The sequence below is a fragment of the Balaenoptera physalus genome, assembly GCF_965194825.1.
Source record: "Balaenoptera physalus genome assembly, chromosome: 5".
Taxonomy (NCBI): Eukaryota; Metazoa; Chordata; class Mammalia; order Artiodactyla; family Balaenopteridae; genus Balaenoptera; species Balaenoptera physalus.
The window spans coordinates 149654890-149676668 of NC_138884.1; the positions used below are offsets into that span (position 1 = coordinate 149654890).

Sequence of the window (21779 nt, forward strand, 5' to 3'; positions counted from 1 at the left end):
AATATTCTATTTAAGATTATTACATCAATCAATATTCGTAAATTTTATATTTTGAATAAATTTTAAGATTTTTAAAGAAAAAAATCAATATTCATAGGCAGTATAATTTTCCTTTTTTATGCTCTCTTTATCATGTTTTGGTATAACTGTTATACTTTCTTAATAAAATTAATTTGGAAGTTTTTGTTCATTTTCTACACTCTGAAACAATTTGTACAGCATGGGGACTCTCTGGTCTCTAAAGGTTTGATAGAATTCTCCTTTGAAAGCATCTGAGCCTGGTGTTTTTGTGGGATAGTTCCTTAATAATTTTCTCTATTTCTTCTATAGACGTTGGTCTGTTTAACTTTCATCTCTACTGGAGTCAGTTTTTCTAACTGTGTTTTCTTAAGAAGTTGTCCGTTTCACCTGGGTTTTAAAATGTACTTACATAGCATTGTGCAAAATAATTTTTCAGGTTTTTTTTTTAACTTCCTACATATTTGCTGCTACTTTCCCCCATTGTTTCTTATTTTGTATATCTGTGTTTGCCCTTTTGATTAAACTAGCTAATGGTTTGTTTATTTTCTATAAGAACTAGGATTTTTATTTACTAATGATCTGTTTTGCTGTTCTCTACTTAATTTCTTTTTCTCATTAATTTCTGCTCCCATCTTTATTCTAGCTTTATTATTTCACTGCTTGTGTATTCTTTTGATTTTCTTGTTTTTTTCCCTTGTGTTTATTTAATTCATATACTTTCATTCTTTCATTTTTATTAATATAGGCATTTAGGATTATGAAATTTCCTCACTGTTTTAATGTAATCCATTGGTTCTGACATATGGTGTTTTCATTAGAAACTATGTGATTTCTGTTTACATTTCTCTTCAATCAAAAGCTGACTGATAGAAGTGTTTTGTTTTATTTCTAGCTAGATGGGCTTTTGGGATTTTGTTTTTGTCTTTAATTTCTAGTTTTCTTGTACTGTGATCAGAGTGTTATTTTAATATTCCTACTATGTGCGGCCTTTTGAGGTTTTTTGTGTGCCCTGGTGCATGATGTGTTACTGTGCGTGTGCCCCATGTGCTCAAGGAGAAAGCATGTTCTCTGTTATCGGAACGATGTCCAATATATGTCCCTAGCATCTATTCATTCTGTCACACTTTGGTTCTGGGAAGAAGCAAGTCCCAGGAGAGTTAATGCTGCTCCCTCAGACAACTTTCCAGCCCCGGATAGAGCTAAGGGCGTCCCTAGTGTGGTTTGGTCGAGGGGCACATGCTCCAAAATGCCTCCCTTGTCCCCTCCCTGCAGTGTCGCCAGACCCATTTGTTTGGGCCAAGCCCTCATCTGCCGTCACTGCAGGTGGCCCTGAGCAGGTAACGGGGAAGCTAGTCTTAGGTAAGCTTTTCAGCAATGTCTTTCCTGAGCAGGTTTGGAGGGCCTGTGGGATTTCCAAAATAAAGGGAGTTCAGTGAGGACCAAGGGTGGCTGGTGACATAGGGGTTGACACACATTTGTTCTGGGCTTGGGTGCATTTTGGTGTTTTGCTTCTTATCTAAATACAACTGTTGACAATACCAAGTTCAAGGGTGGGATTTTAAAAAGTGGGCAAAATAGCTTAACACAGAAGGAAAAGGACAAAAAGAAATGCATCAGTACTTTAAAATCAGGTGGTAAAATGAATGAACTCTAGGACATCAATGAAAATGGTGAAGCAGGCAGCTCTGAGGGCCTGTCCACCAACAGAAACATCCAAAAATCAAGCAAAAACTGTTAGAACCAACTTTGTCAGAATGCTGAAAAACAGTCAGCAGTTTACAGCAACCAAGCAAGTTCTGAATCAAGAAAAAAGCAACTGAAAACAGTTAGGAGGGCTCTGTGGTGTTTTCATTCGGCCCACACCACTCCCACGACTCAGCAGCCTCCTGCCCAGAGTGGGACCCTGTCCCTGCTTCCAGGGACAGACCTTATTCACAAAGAATAGTGTGTATCTGTTCTAACTCGTCTGGGGGCTGCCCGAAGGACTGACACGGGCATTGTTTCCCCATCTCGGAACTGTCTCCAGTCAGAAAAGTGGCCGCGTTGCTGGAAAACATCCTAATGTCAACCACAAAAGACCTCAGTCGAGGCAAATAAGAGCCCGAAAGCTTGGGAGGAAAAGCTGGGGAGAGAGGGTCTTTGGGAAATAGGGCATTCAAAGCCCCGTGCATACCGGGAAATCCAGAAGCCACATGCAGGCCCAGGGCAGCTCGTACACTCCAAATCCTTGAACAGATCCTAAGCTTCACGCCGTGGCCACGAGTGAAGGCCAGCACTGCAAGAGGGCCCAGCACAGAGCTGCCCACAGAGGTTGGACAGGCTCCTTTTTCTGGCTCCTTTTTCTTCCTTTTCTCTCTCTCTGTCTCTGCTAATCTGACATGCTCACTCCATCAGGGAGACTTGGGGTGTGCTCATGGCTGGGCGAGGATGGCCTAGCAAGGAGGAGGGGCCCCGGGTGCCCGCCGGCCCCTGTGCTTCCTCAGGCTCAGCTTTAATCTTTGCAGAGCGGCACGACTGCACGCTGGGGGGTGTGGAGTTGGTTCTTATTCTGTCTGAATGCCAGGACAGGGCCCTTCCTTCTGTAGGAGGCAAGGCACAGGCTGCTTATCCAATCCTGCAGAAGGTCCAGAAGCCAGCCCCCACTGCAGCACCCACAGGCAGGCCCCAGGCCCCAGGCCTCCTCCTGTCTGCCTGGCACTCTGGTGGTGGAGCCGCTTTTTGGTTTTGGGTGTGGGTACCCCAGAACCTGGCTGGCATCTGTTCGGAGGGGCCAGGCTGACACAGATGCTTTAGATGCTGACTGTCTCCCCTACCGTACTACAGGCCTGACCTTGAAGTGGTTCTTGGGGTGTGAGGGGATGCGTGTGGTCTGGACCCTTGAGGACCTCTGCAGACAGGTGCCAATGTGCCTGACAACATGCCATCTTTCCGTGTAGGAAGGACATTTCCCCAGAACGCGTGACGCATGCAGACAGGGAGCAGACCAAGAAGGTGGTGTACTCGGTGGTCTATGGAGCAGGTAGGCTGCGGGTAGGCCTGAGGCCTCGGTGTCACCTGTAGGCCAGGCGGAGGTGGCTCTAGTCGTGCACCTGCATTGAAATGTGGCTGTGACTTACAGAAATCACTCTCAGCCCATGGAGCTCATTTTGTGCGTCCCTGTGTGCCGCTATTTACACACATGTTGATGGTATTTGTGATGCACCAGACACCAGTCAGACCACTCACGCCCTTAACCCTCACGGCTCCCAGCAACCTTTGCACGGAGAGTAGACGTGCAGAAGTGAGGGCCGACCAAAGCCTCCCCCAACCCCACATCACACCACCTGCTGGGGACCACTCCTGTGCTTTGAGATGCTCCAGGAGCCCTCTGTCGTCACCCTATTCCCCTCCCCTTTTCCAGCCCCAGAACCCAAGGCAGAGCAACCTGCTCCAGTCCCCTCTCCCGCCCTCTCCTCTCCCTTTCTGACCGTGGGCTCTCTGGGCTTTTTAAATTCTTTCTCCCTCTCGGTCTTGCTGCATCAGTGGGCCTGACGCCCCTCAGGAGTTGAGAGAGGGGGTCAGGAGAGGCTGTGGCCTGGCGGCCAGGCCTGTGTAGGCCCCTCCTGGGTCAGTTCCACTTTGAGGAGCAGGGCTCGTGTAAAGACACGGAGAAGAGGGTCCCCCCCTGCCGTAGGAACCCTGTGTTCGTTCAGGGAAGGGCTGCCAGCGCAAAACCCTGGGCAAACGTAGTCAGCTGTAGGTAGGAGCCACCTTGGGCTTCTCCAGTGTGACTGCGGTGCCCTATGACCTGCTTCCAAAGTGCCTCTTCCCGGACCGTGAGTGACCGACCTGCTTATGATGAGTCTGGAACCCGCTTCAAACCTGCCAGGGCTGTGGTCTCAGCCGGGACTCGGGCAGGGGTGCTTTGGCTCCAGTCTCTGGCCGGCGGGCCTCGCCCCTGCCCCCGCTCCCCGGTGCACCCAGAGTCAGTCTTCGCTCCTGTCGGTCTGGCACCTTCTGGAGTATTCACTCTGTTATTTTCTGGGGAGGAAAAGAGCTCCACTTTGTAAATGAGCGATGAGTCATTAGCCGCTGCTTTGAGCCCTGACGGTGACAGGGTTCCCACCCCGGGCCTCGCGTCTGCCGCTCCCGTCGCCACCTGACAGCGGGCTTCTGTGCACCTGTCGGGCTGCGTCTGCCTCGTGGGTGAAGCGGGGCCTTCATCTCCTGAAAGGCCGGGCGTCCTGGGCTGCTGGGGCCCTTTGGAAACTCAGCAGAGAAGCTTTCAACCGCCTGGCTCCTGTGGGTTGCAATGCTGTGATTTCACCTAAACACGAGGGGTCTAGAAGCGGCTGCTCTGGGTGCTGGGGGCACATGGCCCCAGCCTGGCTTCGGGGTCGTGGTCGTTGTGAGGATGACAAAAGGCCGTAGCGGGAGAGCAGGACCGGGACAAGCAAGAAGACGCACCCCCAGCCCGCGGGCAGCCTGGTCCCCACGCCTCCCTCAGCCCCTCTCCCCAGGGCTTGGGAGCTGCCAGGCCTCTGCCACCAGAGACCTGTCCCCCCCGAAATGGGAGTGCCCGCCCGCCTGCAGACCTCGACCTGGAGCGCAGGCCCTGGGCTCACTGCTGCCCTCAGCCCACTGGGCTCAGCCACCTGCCCAGCACTGTGCCCGCCCAGGCCCGCTGACAGCAGGCGCCTCCTCCGGGAAGAAACCCCTGCTCCTCCCGTCCTGCTCTGAGCTCCTGCTACCCTTAGAGTCAGTTTGACCCTTGAGTCTCCTCAAGCTGCTGCCGCATCTTAAGTTCACCCCACGTCCCGTCGCCGGTGTGCACCATGTGCCGGGCCCCAGGGCTCCTGCTCCGAGGGGCTGACGTTTGTCCGATGAGACACACGAGCAGGCCTGCGGGGACGGCACTGAGTGATCGGCGACGTCCAGCACGACTGCTGAGCCCAGGGGAGGCCCCTCGCCAGGCCGGGCTGAGTTTTAAAGGATGTGCAGGAGCCAGTCAGGCCTGTGCCAGCATCCCTGGAGCCCCACGAGTGCCAGGCTCTCACGAGGCCCTGGAGCTGTAAACAAGAGTGAGAAGCTGTTGTAGTTCAGCATGGGGCAAAGAGCACGTGGAGGAAAGGGAGTGAAGATTTCCTTCCTAAGCTTAAAATTGCACCACACACACACACACACACACACACACACACACACACACACACAGGAGGCAATTAGCCCTCTGTGGGGAAAGCCAAACTGTATGTTCACCTGGGACCTATGAGGCGGGGGCACCTCGCACTCCCGCCAAGGGGATCTGTGCTCCCAGGGGTGCACCCACGGAGACAGGCCTGCATTTTCACAACTGAAACAGCAGGAACCTGATCAGTTGAATCAAAGTGTGAAGGGAAGTTGTGTCGGAAGTGGGGACCCATGAACACGAAGCACGGAACAGAAGCCCTCACAGAGCCAAACATTGTCCTACTTGGGGGGCAGGGGCACATTGGCCTTAGAGTGTGACAGACCCCCCGGCAAGGGCATGGGGAATAAGGACCAGGGCCTGGAGAAGTGACTGGACCCTCGGTCTCCGGCTCAGCCCATCTCTGCTTCTCTCAGAGTTGCCACATCACTGGCTTCTCTCGGAAGCAGGCTTTCTTCCTGTGCAGAGACCTTGGGATATCCCAACAGCTCTACAGAGGAAGGGAAAGGAATTCCTTCTCAGCCGTAGACACAGAAGGAGAAATGTGACTTCCGGCAGTGGCCATGGCACTCCGATCAGACCACCCTCCCACAGATATCAACTAGAAAGTATGCTAAAGTATAATAAACAACTACCTGAAGGTACTGAAAAGTGACCAGAAGCAGACAGAAATTGGAGGTGGGCTAACACTTGGAAGGAAGGAATAGCACAGGGTGAGTTTCCCGTTTTGTAGCTCTTCACCTGAAGGCAAGCCTCTGTCCGTGTTGTGTGTGGCTAAAACTCCGACAGAAATCCAGGGTCTTACTGGCTTCAGGAAGCAGAGGACAGGGGCTTCCTTGGTGGCACAGTGGTTAAGAATCCACCTGACAATGCAGGGGACACGGGTTCAAGCCCTGGTCCAGGAAGATCCCACATACCACGGAGCAACTAAGCCTGTGCGACACAACTACTGAGCCCACATGCCACAACTACTGAAGCCCATGCACCTAGAGCCCGTGCTCTGCAACAAGAGAAGCCACTGCAACGAGAAGCCCATGCACCGCGATAAAGAGTAGCCCCCGCTCGCCACAACTAGAGAAAGCCTGCGCGCAGCAATGAAGACCGAAAGTAGCCAAAAATAAAAATTAATTAATTAATTGGGGAAAAAAAAAGCAGAGGACAGAGGTCAGGGCAGCCAGTGAATCTGGAAAGTGAAGGCAGAAATCTCAGAAAGAGGAGAGTCAAAGGAGAACCCCGAATTCTGGGCTTGAACTCTGCCCAGATCTCTGGCTGACCCCTGACTGTGCGTGAAAAGGGCAGACTTCAAACAGCCCAGCTACTGCTGAAAGGACTGATGCGAGCTTTCAGCTGCTGCTCACTGCAGGGGGACAAAGTTTGAAGTTTTTTTTAAATCAGCACTGCTGAGAGAAACATAACAGGATCTAGAGTGTCTACAACATATCATTTATAATACAATAGCCAGAATACAATCCAAAATTACTAAACATATGAAGAAAGAGGATAACCGCTCCATACTCAATAGAAAAGATGTGTGTAACTGAATCACTTTGCTGTACACCTGAAATAACACAATATTATAAATCAGCTACACTTCAATTTTTAAAAGAGCAACAAACTATTGATACAGCTGTCAACATGGATGAACCTCAAAACATTATGGCAAATGAAAGAAGACAGCCGGATACAAAGGAGTATTTATAGTAAATAATTTATTACATCATTTATATAAAATTCTGGAACACTCAAAATTAATTTACAGTATGGCATACTTTATGTTATATATATTTTACCACAAAAAATAATGAAAAGAAAATCTGCACTGATAGAAAGCGAACAAGTGGTTTCCCAGGACCTGGAGTCGATTGCAACTTGCGTGTCGTCCTGGAACTCGGCGTCGTCCTGGAACTCGGGGTGCCATCCTAGAACTCGGGGTGCCAGCCTAGAGCTTGGGTGTCATCCTAGAACTCGGGTGCCATCCTGGAACTTGGGGTGCCGGCCTAGAACTCGGGGTGCCATCCTGGAACTCGGGGTGTCATCCTAGAACTCAAGGTGCCATCCTGGAACTCAGGGTGCCGGCCTAGAACTCGGGGTGCCATCCGGGAACTCAGGTGTCATCCTAGAACTCGGGGTGCCATCCTGGAACTTGGGGTGCCGGCCTAGAACTCAGCGTGCCATCCTGGAACTCAGGTGTCGTCCTAGAACTCGGGGTGCCATCCTGGAACTCAGGGCGCTGGCCTAGAACTTGGGTGTCATCCTAGAACTCGAGTGCCATCCTGGAACTCAGAGTGCTGGCCTAGAACTCGGGTGCCATCCTGGAACTCGGGGTGCCAGCCTAGAACTCGGGTGCCATCCTGGAACTTGGGGTGCTGGCCTAGAACTCAGGTGTCGTCCTGGAACTCAGGCTGTCATCCTGGAACTTGGGTGTTGTCCTAGAACTCGGGGTGCCGTCCTGGAACTCAGTGTGCTGGCCTAGAACTCGGGGTGCCATCCTGGAACTCGGGGTGCCGGCCTAGAGCTCGGGTGTCATCCTAGAACTCGGGTGCCATCCTGGAACTCAGGGTGCCAACCCAGAACTTGGGTGCCATTCTGGAACTCGGGGTGCCGGCCTAGAGCTTGGGTGTCATCCTAGAACTCGGGTGTCATCCTGGAACTTGGGGTGCCATCCTGGAACTCGGGGTGCTGGCCTAGAGCTTGGGTGTCATCCTAGAACTCGGGTGCCATCCTGGAACTCGGGGTGTTGTCCTAGAACTCGGGGTGCCATCCTGGAACTCAGGGAGCCGGCCTAGAGCTCGGGTGCCATCCTGGAACTCGGGGTGCCAGCCTAGAGCTTGAGTGTCATCCTAGAACTCGGGAGCCGTCCTGGAATTCGGGATGCCATCCTGGAACTCGGGGTGCCATCCTGGAACCCGGGTGTTTCCTGGAACTCGGGGTGCCATCCTGGAACTCGGGAGTCATCCTGACCAGAGATCTTGCTATAAAAAGCTTCTCCAGAACACCTGCGCCCTCTAGGAACCAAATATTGGTCTGGACCAAAAGTTTTTGTCTCAAAAAAACATTCCAAGGATGGGAGCTCCTCATATTTTGGCACTGGAAACTTCCCTTCCTCTTTTATTCGCCGGCCCTCTCCAGCCTCCCCCAGTTCTGGAAACAGGCCCCCTTCTGGACAGGCTGCAAGCAGGGGCTGCAACTCCTTCATCCAGGGCTTCACCTGCAGCACCTGCCAGGCCCTCAGTCAACACTGTTGAACAAATAAATGTTTAACAGGCTCCCGTCCAGACTGGCCGGCACCGAGCACTTGGTGTGTAAAGCCAAAGCCAACACCATCCTGACCAATCAGAAGAAACCAGTGGTGCCAGTTGGGCCTTGACGCACCGAGTCTTCCAAGATCCCTTCTGTGGGCTCACTTCCATGTGTGGTGGTCCCTGCCTGGTGGCCTGTGTCCCTGGAACCCGCTGGGTGAGAGGCTGGCCTCTGATCGTGCTTCTGCTTACACAGGGAAGGAGCGGCTTGCTGCTTGCCTTGGAGTTCCTGTTCAGGAAGCGGCCCAGTTTTTGGAGAGCTTTTTGCAGAAGTACAAGAAAATCAAGGACTTCACCCAAGCAACCATTGCCCGGTGTCACCAGACAGGTCAGCCAGCTGCTGCCAAAGCCATCGGCAGGTCCCCCTCCCTCTCCCGTGCCCTCTCTGCAGTAGCCAGGTGGTCTCCCAGGCCCTGCTCCTCCAGTGGGTGGGTGAACAGAGGGGAGGGTGGTGGGTGGATGGGGGCTGGGTGGGTGGGGACCGGGTGAGCATCCAGCCCCTGCTGGGTAAATGGGACCAAAAGGCTCCACGTAAGGAGGGTCCAGAGCCAGGCTCTTCTTGAAGCAACAATACTAAGCTTGAGTTAGAAATGATAGATGGATAGATACACAGAGAGAGATATCCTGCACCTAAACATGGGGAACTATGTTCTTAGGAAAAGCATGTGGGATATCTACAAAATTTCGCCACAATTTGGTCACAGATTTCAAAGAATATCAAATAGAACATGTTCTGTGACCACAGTGGAATAAAAAGGTAGTTTATATCAATACGTGTGGCCATCCATCCATCTGCCTAACTGGAAAAATCATTGCACTCCTAAATGATTTAAGATTTTAAAAAGAAGTCCCAAGCAAGTGACAAGCATTTTAGCAATAAATGACAGTATAAGTACCTCAGTGAAAAACTGTAAGACATGGCCAAGCTGACCTTCACTTAGAGATGAAGGAATTCTTTAAAAGAGTGTTTTAAAAAGAAAGAAAAATGTCTGAACATAAATGACTGTATTCAGCACAAGACATTTGGGAAAGAGCAGCAGAGTAGATCAAAGAAGCAAGAAGGAAGGAAATCAATGTAGGAGAAGAAGCTCATGAAGCAGACGCGGAACAGAGAGCAGTGGTCGCCACGGAGCAAGCGGAGAGTCAGCGCACGCGGGATCGCGGAGGCCTGGCACATCCCGCGGGGCCCGGGATCCTCCCGGGGGCTCACCGATGACCTTTCTCTCGGGAGCCCGTGAGTGCAGGGCGGCCCCACAGGCTCCCCCGGGCCTGGCCGCACATCCCGACAGCAGCCTGTGCGGGGTCAGCGCTCAGCTCCTGCAGCCTCCTGGGGGCTCGAGAAAGCCAGGAAACCGTTTCTATCCCCCAGTGAGCATCTCACGGGCCTCGGCTCCTGGGCCTGGGGGTGAGCCGTGCGGAGGCTGCACAGCCCGGGTCGACGCCTGCAGCCTCCTCGCTGGGGCCCCACACTTGGGATAATAAAATACTATCAATTATGAAATGTGAAAACAGTGATAGAACCCAGCACTGCTGAGTGCACGGAGCCAGGGTCACTGCGGGAGGAGGGACAATCGGACGCAGGCCCTCGTGCTGCACAGCGTGGCCAGGCGTGGTGTCCACGGCTGCCCGTAACCGCCTACGTCATCCTCACTGCAACTCAGAAGCTTGGGTCGCATCGTTACCCTGCTTTACAGGTGAAGAAAATGAGCCCCAAGAGGTCAAGTAGCTTCCTGAGTTCACACAGCTAACAAAACAGGCGGTGCCAGGCCGGGACCCACCCCAGGCAGCTCGGCCCCTCCAGTGCCTCTCTGCTGCGCGGCTCTGCATCCCTGCCCTGCATTTAACTTTCTCGAAGGGCCGTGGAGCTTTACGCTTGCTAACGTGAAGCATGAGTGCCATTTGACGCAGCAATTACGTTTCTGGGCAGATGCTCAACTGTCATTAAATTATGCTACAGATGTTTGTTGGGTGCCTACCCGTGTCAGGCACTGTGTTGGCACCAGGGATAGGAGCTCCTGGCTCTCCTGGAGACACGATCCAGGGAAACGTAACCCACAAGTGAGCAAGTACAGCCAGACAGTGTCAGAAAGATGGGATCCTGGGTGTGGAAGAATCCCGGGGCACTGGGCAGAGAGCAGCAGAGGGCAGCCCTGGGGACTGTCGGCCACAGTGACACAAAAAGAGGTGACACCTGAGCAAGACCAGGTGAGAGACCAAGGAGAGCCGGCAGGGAGGGGCGGGGGCCAGGAAGAGGCAGGTGCGCGCCCAGACTCTGCACAGCACTACACAGCTCACGAAAAGAACCTGCGTTTCATTTTTCGCAGATTGTTCCAGCAAGAGTGTGGAAAAGAGATCGGGAGGGGAGCTGATCAGAGCCAGCACCTGGGAGCAGTGACGCAGCTGTTAGCTCAGGAACTCCCGCGGGGTGGGATGGAGGGGGACCACTGGTGAGAGGCAGACGGCAGGGTGAGGAGGGAAGGAGGCGGTGTGAGCCTGCACTCTCCCTGCAGGCTCACTGACCTGCCCGGGGCGGTGGTGGTGGGGGGGGAGGGCGGCCAGGCGGTCCAGGCGGTTTGACCATGACGTTGACGAAGCTGTAAGTTCAGGATCCTCCTTGTGGGCCCCTCCTCCCAGGCCCTGGGAGGAGCCCTGCAGTGTGTTCACGTGGTCACATCTTTCGTAAAATTGGCAGAAGCAGGGTACTTTAACTGCGATTGACTAAGACGCTGTCTCTTCCCCTCCACCGTCCTCCACCGCACTCCTCTCCATGGTATGTGGCATTGCCGTGGCCACAGCTATTTTCTGAATCCGGCTTAAGGGGAAGTCAAATTGGTGACTCATTTAGTTCGGATCTCAGTGTGGGTACTCCTGAGGTTTGTTGCTCTTTCCATGCCTGGTTGAGGGGTGCTAGCCGTCCTGGCACAGGGATGGCTTCCGGGAGCATTCCTTCCATGCCTTCCCACTTCCCGAGTGCAGTAACAGGAAGGTGCGGGGCCAGAGGTCATCTCGCAGTGTGAACGGGAGCTATAATCGCCAGCACCGCGAGCCTTGGAAACAAGACTTGACATGTATGGAACCAGGGGCTTCTACTTCGGGCCACAAAGAAGTTCAGACTTTCCTCCCACCATAAACAACTAGAAAACTGGGCAAAATATAAGAAGCAACTGTTCCAGACACTGGATCATAGGCAGTGTATTACTCTGGTCTCTGATAGAACAGAAGCAAAGGAGGGGAGCCCTCTGACACCCTGTGTCTAGGGCCATAGACCATCGTGCAGGAGGGGAGCCGAAGCAGATTACCGTGGCCTTGCTGAGTTGAGGAGACAAGGATTGGGTCTGGGGAGGCAAAGGCAACCGGATCTTGCAAGGTAGAATATCAGAGAGGAGCAAGTTATAGAGAAAAAGTCTCCACAAACCTTCAGAGGAGTCCGCCGTCTGTCCTTAATACTAAGATATGCATGCAGAGAGTGGAACTCCGCAGGACTAGGCAGAGTCGTTTCTGGGGAGCAGCAGGCCGAACGATCTGAGTTCACACGGGGCCGGGGGATGCCTGGGTTCTCACCACTGGAATGGAGGATGCTCACTGGACATCTGAGACGTTCCGTGGAGACCCCAGAAGGGTAGCACTTTAGCAGTAGGTCTAAACCCACCCTAACAAAGCTTAAAAGTGGGCCTCAAAAGGATCAGGCGATCTGCAAGTACCTTAGACCTGCCTAACACTCTTGAAAGGAAAACACCAAACCCCAGCCCTGAACAACATAAAACGCACAATACCCAGCATCCAGTCAAAAATCACTAGACAGGGCTTCCCTGGTGGCGCAGTGGTTAAGAATCTGCCTGCCAATGCAGGGGACATGGGTTCGAGCCCTGATCCAGGAAGATCCCACATGCCGCGGAGCAACTAAGCCTGTGCGCCACAACTGCTGAGCCTGTGTGCCACAACTACTGAAGCCCACACACCTAGAGCCTGTGCTGCGCCACAAGAGAAGCCACCACAATGAGAAGCCTGTGCACCGCAACGAAGAGTAGCTCCCACTCGCCACAAGTAGAGTAAGCCCGCACGCAGCAACGAAGACCCAACGCAGCCAAAAATAAATAAATAAATAAATTCATTTAAAAAAAGGAAAAATCGCCAGACACGCACAGAGGCAGAGACTGGAATGTGCCAGTCAGAAGCACGGCTCTCCCTGTTCTCGCTGCCTGTCACAGTTAGGGGACTTTAATTATACGTTGTCTGGCATTGTAGCAGGTGCTTAATACACTGTCATTTTTATAATTATTGCATATGTGAGAAATTCTTCCAATCCTCAGACACATAACGTGTAAGTTGGGGATCTAGTTCTTACCAACACCTAGTAAAACCAGAGTTCTCACTGGTCAGGAACATAACCATTGCAGCACCTCTGCATTCATTTTCTTAAAGAGGACCCCAAATTCTGGAAGCTTTGGGCCCCACGAAGCTTGGATGTGCCCTCCTGTGTAGGGATGTGGTCTCTGACACAGACCATCAACCCCTCCTTGAGTGAACTAAGGATTAATGCTTTTCTCCCCCATTCCAGCTGCCACACTCTCCAGAATTATTTCTGTCCCCAAGAACCACAAGTGGTTTTTCACCTTTATAGTGTAAAAAGCGCCCTTCCTGTCCTACATCAGATCTAAGCACAGCTAGGAGTTAGAAAGTGTGCAAAACATGCCACCAGGCAAGCAAAGGCCACTCTGCTGCTGTCCTTGCTTTCCCACCACAGAACCCACCTGCCCTAGAGACAGACCCAGAGGCCTCAGGGCGGAGGTCCGGCGCTGCTGCTCCGACTGCAGCAGGGAGGGTGCCCGCGGGGCCCCAGGACCTAATCTGAGAGCAGCTGTGCCCACAAAGGGGAGGGTCCAGCGGGGCGCCGCACCGCCCGCTCACTGCCGCTCTCATCTTGCTCTTCCTTCACGTAACGCAGGCTACGTGGTGTCCATCATGGGCAGGAGGAGGCCGCTGCCGAGGATCTGTGCACGCGACCCGCAGCTCCGGGCTCAAGCAGAGCGGCAGGCGGTGAACTTTGTGGTGCAAGGTGCCAGAGCCCCTCTGCTTCTCGGTTTTCAGCCCCAGGAGATTAGTGCCAGGGTATATCCTGCTCTCGTCCTCCTGGCGGTTACTGCTGGGAGCCGCAGGGCAGGTGCTCAGCACCTGGTCCCCTTCCTGACTGCGACGTGCCCCACGAGGCCAGACGGGAGACAGGCTTCAGGAGGTCATCCGGCCGGCGCCAGGGCCAGACCTGGAGCTCAGTCCCTTGACCCTCGGCCTGGTCTCTCCGCCACAGCCCTCATCCTTGGCAGGCGTCCGAACCCCAGCGCACCCACCACGAGTCCGTCAGTCTTCCTTAGAATGGCCAAAGCAACAGTCTCTGCGTGGAGGGCAGGTGTGAGGCGGCGCTCGGCGCTGTCCTGATGAGGCCTTGGGGGCCTGGGGGTCGGGCAGCGTCCCCACCTGTGACCCCAGTGGTCACGGATGGAGAACCAAGGTCCCTGGGCCCAGAGATGAAGACTGGAGGTAGGACCCCAGCCCCAGAGGGGTTTCTGCAGCAGGAGGGTGGCCCGGGCCCAGCAGACGCAGAGTGCGAGGCGTGGATGGTGGAGCAGGAAGGCCAAGTCCCCAGCGAGTGCTGCAGAGAGGCCGGTGTGGCAGCGCTGCCCCCTCACGTCCTCTCTCTTGGCTCTGCCCCTCCTCCCAGCGCTGCCCAGTTACCCAGCGCTGCCCTGCCTTGGCGAGCAGAAGAGGGGGTGGCAGCTGCGGGAGGACGGCTGGGGCCGGCTCTGGGCTCAGTGTAGCATCTTCCCGGGTCCTGCCCCGGGGTGACCACCCAGACGAGAGCAGAGCGCAGTGACAGCCTCCAACCCAGAGAGGGCTCTGCGTCTCAGGCCGGCTCTCTCACGCAAGGCCGTGGTTGTCTCACAACCACCGCCTCTGTCCCTGAGGCGTGTGCAAGGCGGCCTTGAAGCTGGTTTGGAGAAAAAACTGCACGCAGACCTCTCCACGTGGGGAGCTGACCAGGAGGCCTGGCCACGCTTCGAGCTCCCCCGGAGAGGTGATCTCCCAGCTGAGCCGGGACAGCACAGGACAAGTGACCTGCCGTTGTCCGTGCTGAGCTGAGCCGGTGCCCACCAGGGAGCTGTCCCTCCACCTGGGCAGACACAGGGCCCGGCAGGCCTGCTCCCTCATCACACCCAACCCGCGATCTGCTCCCCCCGCCCCCTCACCTCCTCTCTCTTGGCTCTGCCCCTCCTCCTAAAGTAGCAAGCTTCCCGACATCCCAGCCCCGGCAGAGGGTCCCTGTGGCGCTGAGACCCCTCGCGGCCGGCAGGTCAGTCGCAGAGACCAGACTTGCACGTCCAGCATTCCTGCCGCGCTCGTGGGAAGAGTAGCCCTGCAGTGGAGGAAGGCGGCCCACTGACTGGGGCCTTTTATTTCTTCATGAACCTCAGGAGCCTTGAACAGCTAGAGCAGCCTAAAGCCAGGAATGGAAACCTGAACTTCAGTCTGTTTCCCGTGATCCAAACCGGTTGTTGAGACACCCACTGTTTGCCTGGCTCTGGAACAAGCGTGTCCCCTACGCTGGCCAGCACCTCCAGAGTGCCTGACTGACCATGTGATTGATCCCGCCCAAGTCCTAGAAGCCCGTATCATAGCCCCACTCCACACACTGGGAGGCTGAGGTTCTGCCAGGTTCAAGGGCTGCACAGCGGGAGGGCCGAGGGAGTGGGGGCTGAGCCCATGGCCGCCATCCGGGCTCCGTCATCCTGTTGGCTGGTGCAGCGGGCACAGCCCAGGTGTGGTCAGAACCTGTGAGCATGCTGAGACACTGCTCCCAGGGGCAGATCGTGTTATACGGCAGGTGTAGGGTCCCCAGTCAGCTGACTTGAGCGCATCAGAAGGGGACATCCCAGGTGGGCCTGAGCTGATCAGGTGGACCCTTGAAAGAATGTTTAGGGGTCAGAGTCAGAGATTCTGGCCGTGGAGGGGCAAACACGCTGGGGAGAGGGCCCGTGGCACAGACCTGAGAGTCACAGCCACCAGGAAACGGGAACCCCAGTCACATGACTGCAAGGAAATGAATTTTGCTGGCAACCTGAGGTCATCTGAAAGTGGGCCTTCCTCAGTGGAGCCCCAGATGAGGACATAGCCAGGTCCACACTGACCTCAGGCTGTGAGACCCTGAGCAAAGGCCCAGCCACACATGCAAGAACTGAGAGATGGTAGATCCTTGTGGTTCTCCCCTGCTGGGTGTGGGGTCATGCGTTACGCAGTGTAGAAAATTCAGACAGCCCACCTGGGCTTGCAGGGCTGCGGGGCCCCGGGGCCTCACACTGTTCATGAACCAGCGCCCTTTGTGCCTCACAGGCTCGGCCGCGGACCTCTGCAAGATGGCCATGATCCACCTCTTCACAGCAGTGGCCACGTCCCCCATCCTGACGGCCAGGTCAGTGAGTGAGCGCCAGCCGGCCCAGGCCCAGCCCAGGGAACAGACCTGCCCTCCCCAGGGCTCGGGTGGGCGGCCTGCTGTTCTGCGTTGGCCCACGGGCAGACGCCTCCTGGAAGCGAAGTCACGCTGGCCACTTCCCGCCGGGTCTCGGACCTGACAAGCTCACTGACCCCCACGGAGGGACCCGCTTGAGCCAAGGTGCTCCCAGCACTCCCAGGAGAACGCTTTGTTCCCAGCTGGGGCTGAGCAAGGCGGCCAAGGGCCCGCTCACCCCGGAGCACGCTGAGTCTCCCCAGGTTGCCTGGTGCAGAAATGTGTCTCCCCTCAGTGAGCCCGAACCCCTTCGGGCACAGCCCCAGGGGTACACACGCAGCTGCCCGCCTCAGAGTTGGGTGGGCCCCGCGGCCCCTCAGACAGGACACGGGGCTCCACACTGCGTCCGCTCCCAGCCCCTGATAAGTGAGCCGGAGGCCCGGCTTCTGCTGCCATCCCCGCCCCGGAGGCTCTCGCCAGGCTCCACGTCTGCCTCGGTTGCTCTCCTGGGCACACCCCCCTAGCAGAGGGAGTGTTCGGGTGTCTGGGTGACCAGGCGTGCTCGTCCCAGGCTCTGCTGGCCCAGAACCACCCCTCGGGCCGCCCAAGGTCCTGGCCTGGGTGCAGGTGGGAGGGGGTGGGTTCTCCTCCCGAATCCCAGGATCCCCTCCTGGCGGCCCACCTGGGCTCCCCAGAGAAGCGAGTATGTCCGACCCCAGGAGGTCTGCCTCCCTCCCTCCTTGGTCTCCATGTCTGTTTGCCACCCCTCCGGGCCCTCCCAGGCTCCACGTGTGGGCCAGCGTGGGCCTGCCTGCTAAGGAGCCCTTCCCGGGCGTCAGCCTGTCTGCACCTGGGAAGGAAGCTCATGGCGGGTTAGGTGGTGAAAATTTATGAAGCGTTAAGTGGTCTCACGGGCCCCACGCTGAGGGGTGTCTGCTCACTGCCCCGCATCCCTACGGGGCGTCACCAGCACAGAGGACAGCTGAACCCTCCTCCCGCCACCTTTGGGACACAGGGGCCTGCTGGCCTGTGGCCACCCTTTTCCACGTGAGCTTATGGTTTTCTCTTGGCTTCTGATACTATTTTACATCCTCAAGGCATGGGATTTTTTTCCTTGCCTGAGATCTTTCATCTTTCCTTAACGAGCTTCTGCCTTTACTTCTTCAGATGTTTCCTCCTGTTCGTTTTGATGTTTTAGCCTACGTTCTTTTGGCAATTTCAGCAACTTTGTAGAGAAGTGTGTCCCGGGCAAAGGTCCTGGCCTGGGAATGCGGGGTCGTGTCCTAGTAAAGGAGAGCGGAGAAGGCTTTCCCAGGCTCCACCGCTGTCGGCCTCCGCCTTTACAGCCCCTGCACCGGACACTTCCTCTGGTCCGTGGTTCACCTCACACCCCCGGGAAGGAGCAGCCACGCCCCGGGCTGTCACCCCAGCGCTGGGAGGAAGGGCAGAGGGCGAGGAGCCCAAGACCCGGCAGGATGTAAGCGCTGCCCCAGGTGCCCTGCGGTAGCTGCGCTGGGGTCTGGGCTGCTGTCTCCGGTTTCTGCAGCAGCTGCGGGAGGTGAGGGGGCAGGAGCCGAGTGGGAAATGCTCTCCTCTCGCTGGGTCTCTCCTGCCGGCCGTCCCCCACCCCAACACGCACACACCGAGGCCAGACGCCTCTTCCATCCAGGGTTCCCCGTGGCTTTCTGCTTGGCTCCTGAATCCATGCATGCTGTTCACTTGTGTCTTTTCTGGGGGTAAAGTGCACGAGGGTGTGTGGGGCCTGCGCTAGCGCCGGTGGTTCCGCGTCCGCGATGTCTTGCGTCTAGGAGGTCTGGTCCATCTCCGGTTTCTGTGGGATGGGTAAGGGAAGTGGCATATGAGGGTCTGGGGCTTTTTGGTGACAGTCGTCATCCAGGGATTCAGAAACCTGGTGGCCATCCCTGTTGCCAGCACTGTGTTGTCTTCAGGAAACGCGTTTCATAACAGAACACGTTAACCGCTTCGTGCCATTTCAGAAACCGAAGCAGGCCAGTGTGGAACACGGCCGTCCACACTGTGCGTGTGAACTTGAGTTGTTCTCCCTGGAGTGGCAGGAAAGGTCTAGGACGGCGTCGTGGGGGGCAGACGCGGGCCACGCGTGAGCTGGTATCCGCCTGAAGCAACGTGACTGGAACGCATCCCCGGGGCTCCTGGCACCTGGTCCATTCGCCCCGAAGTGCCCCGCGGGCTGGAGCCACAGGACGGCCTCCACTCACTGCCCACAGGCTGGGGAAGGAAGGCCAGGGGGCTCGTGACCCCAAGCGCTGCCGTTGGCCGAGAGCTCACTTGGCCTTGCGCTGAGCTGTCGGCGGGGCGGCCTCCTCTCTTCCGACGTGGGACCCCCACGACAGGCCCTTCTGGGTTTCAGACCATGTTGGGGCTGGAAAAAAGCTTTGGAGGCTGTCGATTCCAACACCTGCATGTAGAGAAGGGAACCCGAGAGCACGGTGCAACACGGCCAAAATCACCAGAGCTAGACCAGCACCGGGCCCCCCGGCACGCTTCAGATTCTCCTCGCCCTGGGCTCGTGCAGAGGACCGCAGCCCCACTGCTTGCCCACTGGCCGGCGTGGCAGCCTCAGAGGACACTTACCCTGCTCCTTTGCCCGTGGTTACAGGACGGCAGGGTCATCTCACCACACAGGCAGCCCTCTGCCCTCTGCCCACCTGGCAGCAACCCGAGGGCATCTGTGGTCAGGCCCAGCCCGGCATGTGGGCTCTTGCTCTCCCCATCTCAGGAAGGGGCAGAGAAGGTGCCCGGGGCCCAGGGGAGGCAACAGGACCAGCCAAGCAGCGAGGAGCGGCCTCGAGGGACATGGGGGCAGCAGGCCCTGGTCTTCCCACGGTGACAGGGCAGCAGGTGGAGAGGGCTCTCCAGCGCCTGGGCCCTTGAGGACATATGGGAAGCAAGGCTGGGGCAGCCAGCAAGCCCCTGGACCATGGCCTGGACCACAGCAGCCACTGGCCGGAGTGGACGGATGGGAGGCTGGGCCTTTGGGGGCGGGAGGACGCCATGCTGGTCCAGCAGGAAGGACGCAGAGCAGTTAACAAAAGCTGACCTTGACAGCACAGAGGGACCGCGGGGGCACAGAGACCCATCTCCCAGAGTGGCCGTCTGTGGTCACCTGCGCAGGTCAGGACGACAGCATAACGGCAGGGGCGTGGGGCCTCGCCGTGTCTCTCAGGACTGTGGCCAGGCCGCGGGAAGGCCCGGGGCTCAGCCACCGGGCGCCCGTGCTCTCAGTTGAGTCCTCATGGCGTGCTCAGAGCTGAGGGCTCCTGGAGGGGAGCTGCCCCAGGCAGCCACGGCCGGCCGGGCCACCGCCAGGAGGTGAGGTGAGGCTCTCCGGGAGCGTCCCCGCAAGAGCGCTCTTATGTGCGGCCTGTCCGTGCAGGACAGAGGGACGGGAAGTTCCAGCCATCAGCTCGCTTCCTGGGAAACAACGGGTCTGACACCTGTGTTCACCTGCCCCACCCGGGCGCCTCGTGTGCATTTCCTGCGCCCCAGTTTCCAACTGGAGATATGGTAATGTCGCAGTCATCTGTGAGAGTGATGTGTGAGTGACTAACGATTCAAACCTATTCTTAGGTTGCTGCCACGCCAGCAACTCAGAATTTCACAATGTAATTTCAAAAAGTATGAAAACTCTTCCTGCTAAATCTGGAAAAAGTTACAAGTGCCTATTCTGTGGTTTCTGCCCATTGGAAAACTAAGTCCCCTTGGGAGCCTAAGACCCCGCCAGAGGCCTAGAAGTCAGTTTAAGAAAGTAAATGCCAATGCTGCCAGCCCGGTCTGGCTGCCCGGAGGACGGTGCTGAGAGCCCTTGGCCAGAGGCTGCGCGTAAAATACAGGCCCCCTCCCTGGGGGGACTGCGGGGGTCTGCCGGCCAGCAGCCTGCTGCCTGGGCTGGACCCGGCATGCCCTGGGGATTCACTCCCACGAGCAGCATGGGCTACGGCTGCTCACAGCAGCTCAGACTTAAAGGTGGGCTTTCCCCCATCGTGAGGAATCCAGTTGCTGCCTTTGGTTCAGAGGCTCAGGGCGGCAGGACTGAAGTCCCTCTGGCTCCCTGGCCGCTTCCCTCTTGGTGCCTTGATGGAGGTGGCCACTCCAGCAATCACAACGCGTAGCAGGCAAAAGGAGAAAGTAGTGGTGATAGAAAGGGTACCCGCCCCCCCGCATGTCAGCCCTTTCAGGAGCCTTCCTGGGAGCTGGGGGGTACCCACCGCAGGTGGCTGGGAACGCAGCCTCATCTCCCCCCGACCCAGCAACAGAGAAAGGGGGAGAGTGGTTCGGGGTAGAGCCCTGTGCTTCTCGGTTACAAAGTCCTGCACAGCTCCTGAAAGCGCCGGCACAATCTGTCTCTGCACTGGGCTTGAAGACTGCTCCCTGCCCCCGGCCGGACTCACCACTGTGGTGACCCCTGTCCGGGGGCCTCGCCTCACCTCCCCGTGCAGCCCCAGCTCCCTGGTGCCCCTGGGCCCACAGCTCTGCCAGGCGCTGCCTCTGTCTGCAAGCCCTGTGCCTGCTGTGCACAGGCTGTACGGTGACAAGGACAGGACATGGCCCCTTCCCTCGGAAGCAGGGTCCTGGAGGCAGAGACCAGGTCTCACAGAGGGCAGAGCACACGCCCCCCCCTCGCCCCCACATGCCTACCCTCCTTCGCTGAGGGCTACAGGCCCTCAAGACCATCCTGCACCACGCCTCCCCCCTCCCTGAGTGCACAGGGCGAGCCTCCTTCGTCCGCCCCAGGGAGGGGCTGGCACTGGGTCTGGGGTCACAGCCCCCAGCAGGTGTCAGAAGCCAACCCAGATCCTACCTTCTTTTTTTAAATCAATTTATTTATTTTATTTATTTATTGTTGGCTGTGTTAGGTCTTCGTTGCTGCACGCGGGCTTTCTCTGGTTGCGGTGAGCAGGGACTACTCTTCATTGCAGTGCCGCGGGCTTCTCATTGCGGTGGCTTCTCTTGTTGCAGAGCATGGGCTCTAGGCGCACGGGCTTCAGTAGTTGTGGCTCGCAGGCTCAGTAGTTGTGGCTCGCGGGCTCTAGAGTGCAGGCTCAGTAGTTGTGGTGCATGGGCTTAGTTGCTCCGCAGCATGTGGGATCTTCCTGGACCAGGGCTTGAACCCCTGTCCCCTGCATTGGCAGGCGGATTCTTAACCACTGGGCCACCAGGGAAGCCCCCAGATCCTACCTTCTAAGCGCAGGGCACGCCTAGCCCATGCTGGCCAGATCCTTGCAGACCGTGTTCTGTGCGGCCAAGGAAGAGCTTCCAGGGCCGATCCCTGGGGTGTCCCCCTCCTCCATCCCCACCCCGTGCACACATGCACACCCGCCCGTCCCTGGCGCTTGAGTCTACGTCCTCCCAGGAGCCCTGCCCCTCAGCAGCGCCTTTGTTGCCTACACACCTCCTTCCACTGCAGCGTTCACACACCCCCTCTCTTCCTCACCCAGAGGCAGGTGGGGACAGACACCCTTCAAGTGGGTGCCTGAGGGGGCTCAGAGAAGTGGGGCACCGAGCAAGGACTCGCCCAGTGGAGGGGGCTGGAGTGAGTGCTGACTCCTCCCCTGGAGCTCAGCCCTGGGCCCAGACCGGCGGGGAGCGTGGTGTCTCGGGGACAGGGAGTGGCCAGGAGGGCAGCAGCAAGGTGCCCAGGCCGTGGGCCAGGACCCAGGAGCAGGGACATGCTGGGGTCTTGTGCCTGCAGAATGGCCTCGAGTAGAGGCCTGTCAGGGTCCCTGCCCCCGCGACGGTCCAAGGGGGGCTCTTCTTC

General features: G+C 56.8%; 1 protein-coding gene across 3 annotated transcripts in view; it reads left to right on the plus strand.

Annotated features, from left to right (window-relative positions):
* POLN (DNA polymerase nu) overlaps positions 1–21779 on the plus strand; it is a 175073-nt gene that overhangs the window by 147894 nt on the left and 5400 nt on the right. For 2 of the 3 annotated variants that reach the window (XM_082462539.1, XM_082462538.1), the window contains exons 20-23: positions 2958–3040; positions 8681–8812; positions 13430–13540; positions 15868–15946. In XM_082462539.1, coding sequence (XP_082318665.1) covers positions 2958–3040; positions 8681–8812; positions 13430–13540; positions 15868–15946 — 405 coding nt within the window. Of the gene's footprint in view, positions 1–2957; positions 3041–8680; positions 8813–13429; positions 13541–13789; positions 13889–15867; positions 15947–21779 lie in introns of all 3 variants that reach the window. The other variant, XM_082462537.1, reaches the window with a different exon arrangement.